Genomic DNA, 15,053 nt, shown 5'->3' with positions numbered 1-15,053 from the left:
TAACAAGTGTTTCACTTAGCAACAGAAATTTCGGGCTCAGTTGTGGTCATATGTCAAGGACTACCTGTACTTCCAAATCAATTTGGACCCTTAATCCATTGTAACTGTTGAAATCTATATTCTGAGTACCCTTTTGCTGCACAATCCAATGCTTCCTATATTTCAAAGGTGTTTAAAAATCTAACTTGCATTGTCCTCCGCTAAGGAGGAAGCAACTGACTCGATGAATACAGGAAAATCTTGCTGATCTGAAAAGTCCTAAACTCTTCAACAATAATTAAAAAGGAAACCCAAAAGTTGATTAAGAACTGAGGCTCAATCAAGCTTAAGATCCATAAAAGGCAGTGTTGTGGGATTGACCTTGATGGAATCCTGATTCCATTCCATCCTCAAGTCATAAGTTGCTTGCAGAATGGCAGTTTCTATTGTTTACAGTTAGTCCTCCCCTAACAACCACAACTGGACCCATAATTTTGGTTGTACGTTGCTGCAGTTGTTAAGCGGGTTACAGTGGTCATAAAGCAAGTCACTATGGTCATTAAGCAAACCATACGATCCTTAAGCGAACCAATGTAGCCAATGAATGTTGCAAAGCCAAAACATTGAAAATTGTGGTTACATGACTTACGAAGCAATGCAAATGGTTGTAAAGGTGTGCCAGTTGCCAAGCACCCAAAATGTGATCATGTAACTGTGTGTGTGTGTGTGTGTGTGTTCTTTGCAGAACTGAAAAGGGTAACGTAGGATTTCCTCTTTTGCCCCTGTGTGCCCCACCCGTCATATTTATTTCACATGGGTGGGAGCTGCAAAGGAAGAAGCTTCAGATGTTTAGGGACGGAAGTTACTACTTTAAATAAAAGCTCGCACAATTATTTTAATCTTTCCACCAAAGGAATATATTTGATTTGTTTTCTCATTTGTATGTCTAGAAACACATCTACATTTTCTATTTATGGTTGAGTTCTGCCAGGTTCTCAACCTATACCTTGGCAGTAAATCACAGATTTTCTTTCTTTTTTTTTTGTCATTGAAAATTTTTTATTTTTTAAACATACAATCATTTATAAAAATACAATAAAATTTTAAAGTAGAGAAACCCCCCCTTACCCTCCCTCCCACCCCCCCTCCCTTCACTTCCCAGAGCAGAATACAGGGTTAATAAAAAAAAAATTATAATAATTAAGAAAAAAGAAAAAGAGAAAAAAGAAGAAGAAAAAATATCATAATTAACCTTTAACTCCATAACCTATAAAACAATTCTCTATAATATTTAATATTCATTCATAAAATAAATGAAACTTTTTAATTCCATACTTTTTCTGAATATAATCTATCCACCTTCCCCATACAGTAATATATCTTTCTTGTGTATGATCCTTTAAATAAGCAGAAATTTTTGCCATTTCTGCAAAACTAGATACTTTAAATATCCATTCTTCTAAAGTAGGCAAGGAATCTTTCTTCCAATATAAACCTACTAGTAACCTTGCTGCAGTTAATAAATTCAACATCAAAGTAGTTTCTTTTTCATTTAAGTCAACAAAAATACCAAGTAAAAATAGTTGAGGAGTAAACTTTATCTTTTTTCTAAAAATCTTTTGAATGTTCCACCAAATCATAATCCAAAAAGCCTTTACTTTTTTACAGTTCCACCAAATATGAAAGTATGTCGCATCATTGTTGCCACATCTCCAACATTTGGGCTGTATATTGGAATACATACAAGATAATTTTTTAGGATCTAAGTGCCATCTATAAAACATTTTATAAAAATTTTCTCTCAAATTTTGAGCTTGTGTAAATTTAACATTTCTTATCCAAATTGTCTCCCATAAATCCAATGAGATCGGCTCCTGTATATTCTGAGCCCATTTAATCATACAGTCTTTAATCAATTCTGTTTCCGAATCTAACTCTAATAAAACATTGTATATTCTTTTTATATGAGCCGGACTTTGGTTTTTAATCTGAATAACCAATTGTCTATCTTCTAGTGTTATTCCCTCTTTCTTGTCTACAGATTTTCTTGACGTTTTGTAGTTGTAGACCAGCGGTTCTCAACCTATGGGTCGCGACCCCATTTGGGGTCGATCGACCATTTTACGGGGGTCGCCAAAGAAGGCGATCTGCCATTTCCCCCCCTTGGGGCACCGCCACGCATGCGCGCCGTGCATGGGGGCAGCGCCGTGCATGCGCCCCGCGCATGCGCAGTACATTTGTGTGACGGGGGTCGCCGTCACACAAACGTTGAGAACCACTGTTGTAGACACTGTTGCTCAACCTTGGCAAATATAAGATGTTTAAGATGCGATTTTAAGTCCCGCCCTTCCTTTGGCAGTAAAACAATATTGGCCTCTTTCCAAGATTCTGTCATAGGAATGCTTTGCAAAACAGAATTCAACATGCCTTTAAGTGACAATGAAACTTATTTTGAAATCACTTACAATAGGATCCAGGTAAGTAGAAATCCAGATTTAATTTATCTGGAGAACCAAACTAAAAAAAAAAAAGATATTTGAGATGCATGATGGAATGTTGGAAGCTGAAGTCCACACATCTTAAAAGTGGCTGAGGTCCAGAAAGGCAATGGGTTAGTGTTGGGATTAACTTTACAGACAAGGCTAGTTTAGACCAGTTATGTTAAACTGCCAGCCCGTGGGCCGGATGCATCATACTGAAACTGCGCCCACCCCATTGCCGGCAATGGGGAAAAAGTTGTGATACATTACGTGACATCACGTGACGTCGCGAGTTTGACATGCCTGATTTAGACTCTTTCTAATCAACTAGATTGGAAACTTAATTACAGATAAAAATGTTTTGTTACAATAGATTGACCCCTGTAGTGCAAAGGTTTTTTTTTATTGAAAATTTTTAAGTTTTACAAAACAATTCCCTTCCCCAACCCCCCCCAACCCTCCCATGCCCTCCCCAACCCCCCCAACCCTCCCATCCCCTCCCCCGGCCTTCCCAGAGCTGAATACAGGCTTAATTAAAAATTTTTCAAAACATCTTAAAACACATATAACTCATAAACAAATCTAAATACATTAATTTAACAAGTTGTAAAATAGTTAACAGTAATATGTAAAAAGAAAATACAAAAAAAGAAAAAAACTTCTCTTAAAAATAATAATAAAAGAAAAATTTTTTTTTTAAAAATCATTGAACACATTATAAAATACTCTAAACATTTTCTAATGTCATACTTATATTATTATCCATCATTCTTTATAAACTCCCTCAAAAACGCAAATGTAAACATTACTTAAACCATTAAAATTCCCTTATGCATATTTAAAGCGAAATGTTCCTTTAAATACTCCTTAGATATCTTAACATACAATATAAAATCTAATCTCTCTCTCTTTCCTTATCCTAAAACACAAAAATAAACATATACACGTTCATTATACCATTAAAACAAAATACTCTTTTGAATACTCCTTAAACAAAGGTTTTTGAGATTATACATTTTCAGTTTCTTCGCCCCTCCTTTTGAATTAGTGGGGGAAGCCGGATTCATTTAATGACTGCATGATTCACTTAACAACTGCATCCTTGAAGCTTAGTTGTCAGTATGTATACAGGGGTAATTTCTTTTTTTTTTTATTGAAAATTTTTAAAATTTTTTACAAATAACAAAAGAAGAACAACAAAGAAACAAACAAAAAACAAAAACAAAACAACCCTGACCCAACCCCTCCCAAACCACCCCCTCCAATCCCCCCCCCGAGCTTCCCAGAACTGAATATAGGCTTAATTAAAATTTTAGAAAATCTAAACAAATTTTAACAACTTATAAAATAATTAATAATTAATAATAAAATATATATGACATAAACATTAAAAAGAAAAAATACTTAAAAAGAAAAAAAGAAAAAAGAAAAGAGAAAGAAGAAAAGAGATAGAAAAAAGAAAAAAAGGAAAAAAGAGAAAAAATACAATCTATAAAATATCAAAAATTTTATACAAATTATAAAAAAGCTAAATGATATTTTTTATATCCAATTTATGTTGTATAAAATTTATCCATTTTTCCCATACGGCAAAAAATTTCTCTTGCGATTGCTCCTTTAAGAAAGCCGAAATCTTTGCCATTTCCGCCAGATAAGAAACTTTAAAAAACCACTCTTGCAATGTAGGCAAAGATTCCTTCTTCCAATATTGCCCTACTAGCAGCCTTGTGGCTGTAATCAAATTTAACATCAATATAACCTCCTTAGCATCACAATCAATAACAATACCTAACAAAAACAATTGCGGAGTAAATTTTACCCTCTTTCTAAAAATTCTTTGAATATTCTACCATATCTTAATCCAAAAAGCTTTTATATTTTTACATGACCACCAAATATGATAATAAGTGGCGTCCAAGCAGCCACATCTCCAACATTTAGGCTGTAAATCAGGGTACATAAGAGACATTTTTTGTGGATCAAGGTGCCATCTATAAAACATTTTATAAAAATTCTCCCTTAAATTCTGGGCTTGTGTGAATTTAACATTCCTCACCCAGATAATTTCCCAGGTATCCAGTGGAATTGGTTCACCAAAATTTTGTGCCCATTTAATCATACAGTCTTTAATTAATTCAGATTCTGAATCCAATTCCACTAGAACCCCGTAAACCCTCTTAGTGTGAGTTTGTCTTTGATCCTTTACTTGTTTAAAAAGATTTTCATCTTCTCTAAGCCAGCCCATATTACAATCCATCTTCCATCTGTCCACTATTTATCTATATTGAAACCGTGAATAGGTAATATTTTCATGTACTAAATCTTCCAAAGATTTTAACTGCCAATTTTGACCATCCCATCTAAGTAGTTGTGTATAAGAAACCCTATCCATTTTAACTCCTCTCCTTATCCCCTCTATCGCATGCCAAGGTATAGCCCATAAAGGTATTTTAAAATCACTCTTATAATACTTCCTCCAAACCCGAAGTAAAGAAATCCTTATAATATGTGATTTAAAAGCTCGATCCACTTTTTTATTAAAAATTAAATAGTCATGCCATCCAAAAAGTAAATCCCAACCCTCCAGATGGAGTATTTCTACATTTGTTAAATTTACCCAATCACTAATCAATGTTAAAACCACAGCATCATAATATAATTTCAAATTCGGTACCTTGAGTCCACCTCTCTCACGAAAATCTTGCATAATTTTAAGCTTTACCCTTGGTTTTTTCCCTGCCCAAATAAATTTATTAATACCTTTCTGCCATTCATTTAAATTAAGCTCATTCTTTAAAATAGGTAACATTTGAAATAAAAAAAGAAATTTTGGTAGGACGTTCATTTTAATCACTGCAATTCTACCCATAAGGGATAGCTGTAACTTATCCCAATTCTTCAAATCTTTCTGTACCCTGATCCACAACTTTTCATAATTATTCTTATACAATTTTACATTAGAAACAGATAATTTCCCAGGTATATTTTACCTTATCAACAAGTTCAAAGTCTGTTAAATTAATCAAAATCTGCTTGTCCCGATTAGTCATATTTTTAGGTAATATTTTAGTCTTATTATTATTAATTTTAAAACCCGAAACACATCCATATTGATGAATCAGTTGTAGTAGCTTTACTACAGAATAAGTAGGTTGAGACAGAGTAACTACCAAGTCATCTGCAAAAGCTCTTAACTTATATTCTTTTTTGTTAACTTCTATTCCTTTTATTTCCTGCAACTCTTGAATTTTGATCAACAAAATTTCCAATGTTAAAACAAACAATAACGGTGACAATGGACACCCCTGTCTTGTACCTTTTTCTATTGTAAAAACCTCTGACAAACCCCCATTAACAATAAGTTGTGCCGTTTGTTTTTGATAAATAGCACCTAGAGCTTGTGATATTTTTTCTCCAAAATTCATCTCCTCAATTAATCTTAACATAAACTGCCAATTCAGTTGGTCAAAGGCTTTTTCAGCATCTAAAAATATCAGCCCTGCAGAGATGTGGTTATTCTTATCTAAATATTCTAATAAGTTAATAATTTGTCTAACATTATTTTTCATATACCTTCCAGTTATAAAACCCAATTGATCCTTATGTATAAGCTGCTGCAAAACCCTCATAAACCTATTAGCTAAAATTTTTGCAAAAATTTTGTAGTCCACATTTAAGAGAGATATAGGCCTATAATTCTTTGGTAAAGTAAGATCTTGGTCCTCTTTTGGAATCAAAGATATAAAAGCGCTGCGCCATGACGGAGGAATCTCTAAACCCTGTAATATATTATTAAAAAGCTCACATAAAGGTTGAATCATCTCTTCTGCTAAGGTTTTATAATAAATGGATGTCAAACCATCCGTACCCGGTGCTTTACCTAATTTTAACTGCTTAATAGCTGTCACAATTTCCTCTTTAGTAATTAAACCATTGATTTCTTGTTTCTGCTCTTCTATTAGTTTAGGAAAATTAGCCTCACTTAAATAATTATTTATATCTAAAGTTTGTACATTGGTACTCTTATATAATTTCTGATAATAGTCTAAAAAAGATTTCTTGATCAGCTCTTTCTGATACACCAATTTACCATTATAATTTATTTTATCTATAATTCTTTGTCTCTGTTTCTTTCTTAATTGATAGGCCAACCATCTCCCTGGTTTATTAGCATTACAAAATGTATTTTGTTTCATAAACATTAAATTAGTTGCGGCTTGATCAGCCATCAACATATTAAATTGTGTTTTTAACAGCTTTATAGCTTCTTTAACCTTTCCATCTGAGGGATTTAAAATCAGAGACTTCTCTTTTAGTTTAATCTCATCTTCCAGTTCTTTGCGTTTCTGAATCTGCTTTTGTCTATGAACATTATTCATTTTTATCAAAATCCCACGCATAAAGGCTTTACCTGCATCCCATACCATTGATATTGATGTTCCCTTATACATATTTAAAGCAAAGTAATCCTTTAAGCAATCCTTTAATTTTTGAACATTTTTTTCTTGTTTAAATAAGTTCTCATTCACCCTCCAGGATCTCCTCTCCTCTTTTTCAACAGCCAATTCCATCCAAACTGGACTATGATCCATCAGTGATCTAGGAAAAATTTTTACATTCTTTACCCTATTATATAAGTCAGTTGTAATCAAGAAGAAATCAATCCTTGAAAAAGATTGGTGTCTATCTGAGAAGAAGGTGAAATCTCTCTCCTCTTGGTTACGTTCACGCCAATAATCCCTCAACTCCCAGTCCTCTTTCAAATCAAAAAAGGCTTTGGGTAGTTTAGCCTGTTTGAAGAAGGTAGAAGAACCTTTTTTGTCCTTTTGTGTATCTAAAACACCATTCCAGTCTCCCATTAATATCACAGACCTATAGTCCAGCGAAGTTATTTTCTGATGTAACAATCTGTAAAATTGTTCCTGTTGCTGGTTTGGTGCATACAATCCCACTATAAGTATTTTCTTACCATATAGACCAAGTTCAATCATAACATATCTTCCTTGAGGATCTGATTCTACCAGACAAGCTGGTAGACTTTGCTTAACATAAATAACCACACCCCCTTTTTTCCCAGGGGCAGGAGATGCAAAATGAGATCCCAAGCGAGCATTAGCTAAATATTTCTGATCTTTAAGTAAGATATGAGTTTCCTGCAAGCAAATAATATCATTATTCTGTTGCTTTAAATAATAAAAGATTTTCTTTCTTTTCTGCGGGGAATTAAGGCCGTTAACATTCCAGGTCAGGAACTTTGCCATCTCCCTTGACCAGGAGCCTGGAGAAGACTGCCTGAAGATCTGCCACTGAGGAATGTGTTGCAGAACTCTTGGGTCTTGCTCCTCCCACCGGCATTGAAACACTCTCATGAGAAGATTCTTTAGCTTCTTTCTTCTGTTGTTCCTTTTCCTTACGTTTATGTGCTGCACGAGTCATTCTCTGCTCTTTAACCTCTGTTTGACGCAGCCATTCCACCTGTGATATTCCAGCAGCCATCAAACCTAGTCCTTCAGACTGCTGTTCCACCTCTTTGCCGCCCAGAGCTTTCTGAATCATAGATGAAGATGAGCCTGCTCCCAGGACCGTATTATAAAATTCTTTAGCTTTGGCAACCGTATTAAGTCTGTAACGTGTCCCCGCATGGCTCAAAACTATACCCATCGGAATCTCCCATCTGAATGGCATCAATCTTGTTTTAAGTTCATTAGCTAAAAAAGCAAAATCTTTTCTATTTCTTAAAATTTTAGATGGGATTTCCTTTAGAATAATGACATCTTGGGCAGCAATCTGGAACCTCTTATTATAAAAAGCTTGTATAATCTCATTACGCAGAGACTTCTTTGCAAAGTAAATCACCACATCTCTTGGCAAATTCTTTTGTTTCGCAATCCAAGAATTAACTCTGTAAATTTTTTCCACTTCTCTACGTAATCCATCTTTATCCCTATTCAGAACAACAGCTAGATCATTAATCACCATCTCCATCAGGTCTTGATTCATGTCTTCTTTAAAATCCCTAATTCTCAAAGCATATTCCATTTGCCTATACTGAGACATAAGAATATCCTCTTGTGAAATTTCCATCTTTTTTTCCATATCTTGGAATTTGTACTCAAGGAGGTCTACTTTCTCTGCAACGTCTTCCACTCTAAAATACAAGTTCACGACCACAGAAGCCAGTCCTGATAAAGCTGTAACTATTTCTTGCCTCAAGATAATATTATTCTCCACTAAAAGCTCCTTCATTTCCTCTTTAGTTTCAGATTTATTCTGTTCAAGAAGATCTTGGTTCTGTTTAAAGAGGTCCTTCATTTCCTCTTTACTTTCAGACTTGCTCTGTTCAAGAAGTTGCTTCATTTCCTCCCTGATTTGAGATACAGCATTTCCCATTATATCTTTAATGTCTTGTGCAGACAAGCCTGGCAAGGGAGGAGAAGATGGAGGTGTAACCTTAGGTTGCAGCACTGGTGGTGTAACTTTAAGTTGTTGTTGTACAGTTGCAATTGCAGGAGAAGAAATCACCTTAGAGACTATAGAAGCTGGTTGTCTCTTTGAAGCCATTTTTTTAAAAGTCTTGTTCTCTCTTTCTTTCTTCTTGAAAAAAAAAGGATAGTAAAATCCTTAAAATTAAAAAAAGAAAAGACTAGGGAGAGTGCAAAAAAAAAAAAAAAGAACTTCCAAAGCACTTTAAAAGAAAAAGGAAAGAAGAAACTTAAGAGAGAAAAAAAACAGTGCTATCCATACGTTTCATTTAAGTCCGTTCTTTCTTTCCGGAAAGGAAAAAAAAAAGCACTTTCAAAACGCCATTTTACTTTCACTCTCACTCTCCACCAAAAACAAAAAAAAAAAAACAAAAGAAAAAAGAATCAGCATAAACTAAAAGAGAAATGAAAAGAAATAAAACTCTAACTCTAAGTAAAATCCTTTAAACAGTTCTGTCCGCTTTAAAATTCACTCACCAGAAAACTTTAAGCGCGGAGATGGTAGCGGCGTTTCGCTTTGTTTCCGAAGAAACAAAGACAGCTGGGAGGCGGAGAAAGCACGAACTCCGAGGGAACACTCTTTCTACCCCCCCCAAAATCCAGGGGGGGTTAAGAGGTTCTACCTCTATTCGTGTGGTCTCTACCCCTTCCCTTCGCCCGGGAAGGGGATTTCGAGCCGCGGGCCAGCTGATGCGCGCTGTGCTCCGCAGGTCTGACGCCGTCCCAGGAGGACGGCTACAAAGTAGCCGCCATCATCGTCGCTGACCACCGGAAGCTCCTATACAGGGGTAATTTCTAGCTAGGGAACTGCTAGTTCCTGCTATAACAACCTCATCCATTTACATGTTGTAAATAAAAGTAACATTGTACTCTGGACATCTGGCAGTACGCTTCCTACATTCTGAATTAAACTACATTCCTCTCAGAGATTTTAAAGTATGAAAAGTTTTCTTTTTTTCTGTCTACGTGTTTCTGTATAAAAACTATTACAGATAATCCTCGAAATACGTCCATTCGTTTAGCAACTGTTCAGTTACAACGGCACTGAAAAAAAAGGACTTGTTCCTTGCGCTTAACGACCCTCACAGCGTCCCAATCACCATGTAATCAAAATCTGGCTGCTTGGCAACCGCCATGTATTTACCTTGGTTGCAACATCCTGGGGGGGGGGTCATGTGGTTGCCATTGGCAATCTTCCCAGCTGGCTTCCTATAAGCAAAGTCAGTGGGGGAGAGTTGGGTTCACTTAGTGACTGCATGATTCACTTAACAACTGTACAGTGATATGCTCAACAATGGAGGCAAAAGAGGATGTAAAATAAAGTGCTACTCACTTAGAACTGCCTTACTTAGCAATGGAAATTCTTGTCCCAGTTGTCATCATACATCAAGTACTGCCTATACCAGGGGTAGGCAACCTTGGCTCTTTTATGACTCGTGGACTTCAACTCCCAGAATTCCTGAGCCAGCCATGTTGAGAGGAAAGGGAGAGGTTTCCAAGCTGAGCCATGCTGGCTCAGGAATTCTGGGAGTTGAAGTCCACGAGTCATAAAAGAGCCAAGGTTGCCTACCCCTGGCCTATACATATAAAAGGTGAGATATAGTCTATTTTTTAAATAGTTCAAACTTGGCAACATAGGATGTCTTTCCATTTTATTAAAGGAAGTTCAAAATCAGAAATTCACATCTAAAATCCAAGGTTGTAAATATGGAATGGCTGTTTTTCCGAACAGTATCTTTTCTACTTCCGTAAATAAATCCATATCTTTCTTAAATTCCAGTTTTTAGTTTATAATTCAAAAGCATATCCACTCCATTCAACAGCAATGAACTTTTTAATACCACACTAATTGTTTTGCCCCTGTGAAGCCAAAGTGAAGTACTGATTTAATGAGCCCATATCATATGGATTAGTGCAAAAAATGGAAAACGTGTTTTGTTTTGAACTTGACATTATATCCAGAAAAGTTATGTATATCAAACTTATCTCAATTGGAGGCAGATGGAAGTGAGATGGGCAGCAAATCAATCAATCATTCATTCAATCAATCAATCAATGAGTTGACCTGGGTAGTGACCCTTCAGTATATATTTCTATGAGTTACATTTCACCGTATTGTTTATGGGAAAGACATTATTTGACTGTCTCCTAGATGAAACCTGTCCAGTATGGTTGAACCTCTCATTTTTCTGGGAGCATCCAAACCCCAGAACCATTGTGAAGTAGTGCCTCACTAAGGGACCAGTATTATTAAGGTTGGTTTAATCAGCCAGATGTTTGAAATAAATTTTTAATAAATGAGTGCATGCTTATCATGGCAGCTATCTGGGAATAGATAGACCTTCCATGGACAACTATTTGTTGTTATTTTTGTTGTTGGTCACACAGCCAGATATTTAGACTTGGATTTGATACTTGTGTCCACCTATTGATTCCTTCCCAAGGACCTGGGATAGGCAAGATGTTGCTCGTTGTATTAAAGCTATTGTCCCAGGATGCAAGCTGTTCCAAATAAAGCTGCCTTTTGCAATTGACTGATGTTGATTTTGTCAATGCTGATGATGTTCAAGTGGTGCTCCAGATGTTTAGGGATTGTACCCAAGGGACTCATCCTTTTTGCCATAGTTGTTCTATTTGCAGGTCTTTGTATTTTGTGATTTTTCTCTAGTTCTTTCTCTTCTGTCTCCAAGTACTGCAACATTTATTTTCTTATCAACGATTGTTAAGCCTGGGATGTTATGTGGCAGATGTCTGAATGTTTGAATTTTAAAGACTAGAGCATTTTAGCTTCTTCATTTAAATTTTGTGAAATTTTGTTGTTGCAATTGATCAAATGGTAAAATGCATCATCTTTTTTTTTTTTTTTTTTACTACAAAGGCAACATTTGCTGTTGTTTGGTACTTGTTGAATGTCCGCCTTCATGCAAAGCTTTTTCTTGAGGCACTAAAATAAAAGATTCAGTTTCTTTCTTTAGCATTTCTGATCTTCACCAACTCTACTGTATGTGGGTTTTTTATCAGCCGTTTTTTCTATATTCTTCAAGTATTGACCATGCATACTTGTTCTTGCAATTAACAAATGTTTTCAATTGTTTCATTTCTATATTCAGACTTCACCTTTGTTGTTTTCAAGAGCTTTCTTTGATTGGTGGCTTTCAGCAAGAGTTCATGGCTTCTCTTAATGTAGTCATTCAGGCTATGCTTTCCTTCCTCCACAGTTTATTTCTTTTATTATTTTATTTTGCCTTTTCCGTATTTTGTTATTTTGTGAGTGTGCTTATCACAACAGGTAAAAAATCTGATGGGCTCTAAATTTGATAATAAAGGAAATATCAGAAATATGTAGAACAAAAAATGGCGCTTGCTTCATAAATTAATGTCAGGTTTCACAGCTTAGCTATGAAATATGACGATGAAATATGATTCCAACCACAGTGTTTGTAAATCATGATTTATGGCTTAGCATTGCATGTAGCTTTTTAATAAACCACAGTAAAAATAAATGCAAAACTTGGCACAATATGAGAAGCCAGCTATTTTCTTTTCTTTAGCCCTTTCCAATGGCATTATCACATTTCGATTTCCCAAGGTTTGAAGAAAAAAGCATGTGAAAATTATAGTGGAACCCTCTTTCCCCCTTTTTTGCATTTTATTTGTGTGGGTTAGGAACCAAAACGGTATTGTATTTTAATCTGTTTGGATATGTTCATCCTTTCAAATACTCTGAGTGGGCCCTGGTTCTGATCATTTGGGGAATATGGCCCTTGATATGAAAACTGTTTCAGTCCTTGAATTAATGGAAGTTGCATGCCCTTTTGTTCAGTGACTGAATAGTTCTTATGTTCTCTTTTGTTATTTAATATTATTGTCACTATATATCTGCTTCATGTAAATAAAGTAAAAATAAAAATAAAATAAAATGTAAATTAAAATCTGGGATTGCTTGTGTTTTATGAATGGCAGTTTGTAGTTTTAAAAATGAAACATACATTCGTATTTCTTTCTTTAACAGGAACACTTTCAGTATAAATAATACTTGTAAAGATTCAGTTGAAACGGATGATTTTCTACATTATTCACTTATTCCATCAGTAAGTAGACCAATAATCTGACAACCACTGACTGCTTGGACTCTCCTGACTGATGAATGCATCCTTAGATACATTGGAGGAAGCCCATTTAGATGCATTTCCAAAACTGGCAGACACTGGATGCATAATCCAGATGCAATTCCCATTATTCTCAGCAAAAAAGATCTAACTGTAGAGGAGGGGATCCGTTATTTAATGAATATCTATGTCTATTTATTTATTTGTATCCCACCTTTATTATTTTTACAAATAACAAAAGAAGGCAAAGGTATCCAATCCTTCCTCCTTCTATTTTCCCCACAATGACAATCCTGTAAGGAGGGTTGGGCTGAGAGAGAGGAACTGGCCCAAGGTCAACCAGCTGGCTTTCATGGCTAAAGTAGGACTTAAACTCATGATCTTCTACTTTCTAGCCTGGTGCCTTAACCACTATACCAAACTGACTCTCACATATGTAAGTATTGGATTGAGGATGGCTGCGTTTGGGACAAGGCAAAACTTGCATTTATCTACGTGCTTTATTGGCCCAAGAACAAACTTACAAAGGAACATGTGGTTGTTTGTGTTTACAAATGTGAAAAGCAGAACTCTCCCACTTTACAGCAGATGCAGGGGAGAAATGATGATGGACTTATCAAAGCCCTTAATTCTCTATCTATCCAAGGCACTAGGCCTGGGCTTTTCAACCTTTTCACCCATTGTACCATTTTTAGGATATGGCAATATCCGAATACCACCAGTCGACCAGCAAGGTGTCAAAAACTTGCCCCCCCCCCAAAAAGGGAAAAAAGTGATAAAGTATAGGTAGTCCTCGACTTACAACAGTTCGCTTAGTGACTATTTGAAGTTACAATGGCACTGAAAAAAGTGCCCCCCAAGCCACAGCCGAGCAAGACATCTGCCTGCCCACCTGGTGGCGCTCTTCCTCCTGTCCAAGGTTTTCATTGTTGTGAGCATTTCTTTTGAGGATTGGATGGGGAGGGGTGTTTGGTTCTTATTCCCCCCCATCTGCTGGGTGTTTGCAGCAGGTTTTGGTCACTTCACATGACCCTGGGAGACTGTGACGGTCATAAATATGAATCAGTTGCCAAGCATCTGAATGTAAATCACAAGACCCTGGAAATATTGCAACATTCTAGCTGATCAGTGCTTCTTCAGAGCTCAGCAGAAGCGCAAGGATCAGCACCAAGCTCCAGTTGGATCCTGGCACTGATCCTGGCACTTCCACTGAGCTCTGACAGTCCCGAAGAAGTGCCGATCAGTTGGAAAGTGGCACTGATCCTGGGGCTTCCGCTGAGCCCTGCAGCTCCAGCCATCTCTCTCTCAGGCTTGTGCAGTGCGGTTCAGCTCATTCCCCTCCCCCACTACCACTTTTCTAGTATGGCCGCCTACCACCTGCCAGGTGCCAATGTACCACAGGTGGTACCCGTACCACTGGTTGAAAAGCCCTGCACTAGGCAACATAATATTTATTCTACTGGGTGGATCTGGGAGGAGATTTGAAGAATGAATTCTTGCTCAGAATTCTGACCTCGTTTTGATTTGCATTGGCTGGTAAAACATGTATCCAGCTCTGAATTGTTGGGTACCTTAATACTTTTTATATTAAAGATTTATTGATGCCTTCATTATGGTTCATGACAGTTCTTCATAATATTAATCACACTTTTTTTTTTGTTCCTACAGGTTGTCATCATTTTGATCCTTGCCTGTCTTGAAAAGAGAACAAAAAGGTTTTGGTTTGATGACAAATACCCCAAATGTCCAAAACGTTGTGGGTTACTGCTGTGAGTTGCACAATACTTGCTGGCTGTTCCTGAGTAGCAGTCTGTGACATACATGTTTGGGGAATTGTAGCCTTTTGGAAGTAGAAACTGCAATTGCCTAAGCTGTCCTTTAGGCCCTTGACATAAAAAATGAAGTGATTCAGACAAATATCTCCTACATATTTATATTTTGTGATGAAAAACAGTTTTTATTATTCCAAAGCAGGTAATTTATTTAGCATATGGTATCCAAAG

At 36.2% G+C, this 15,053-nt stretch overlaps 1 protein-coding gene across 2 annotated transcripts in view; it reads left to right on the top strand.

Moving 5' to 3' along the window:
• The window catches only part of LOC120303791 (stimulated by retinoic acid gene 6 protein-like), a 68,692-nt gene that overhangs the window by 14,470 nt on the left and 39,169 nt on the right, over positions 1 to 15,053 (top strand). For both annotated transcript variants that reach the window (XM_039333592.1, XM_039333591.1), the window contains exons 2-3: positions 12,954 to 13,032; positions 14,719 to 14,819. In XM_039333592.1, the coding sequence (XP_039189526.1) occupies positions 12,954 to 13,032; positions 14,719 to 14,819 (180 nt within the window). The remainder of the gene's footprint in view (positions 1 to 12,953; positions 13,033 to 14,718; positions 14,820 to 15,053) is intronic.

Source organism: Crotalus tigris, unplaced genomic scaffold (genome assembly GCF_016545835.1).
Source record: "Crotalus tigris isolate CLP2741 ecotype Arizona unplaced genomic scaffold, ASM1654583v1 scf7180000024506.7606697, whole genome shotgun sequence".
Taxonomy (NCBI): domain Eukaryota; kingdom Metazoa; phylum Chordata; class Lepidosauria; order Squamata; family Viperidae; genus Crotalus; species Crotalus tigris.
This window is presented reverse-complemented; position numbering and strand designations above follow the sequence as displayed.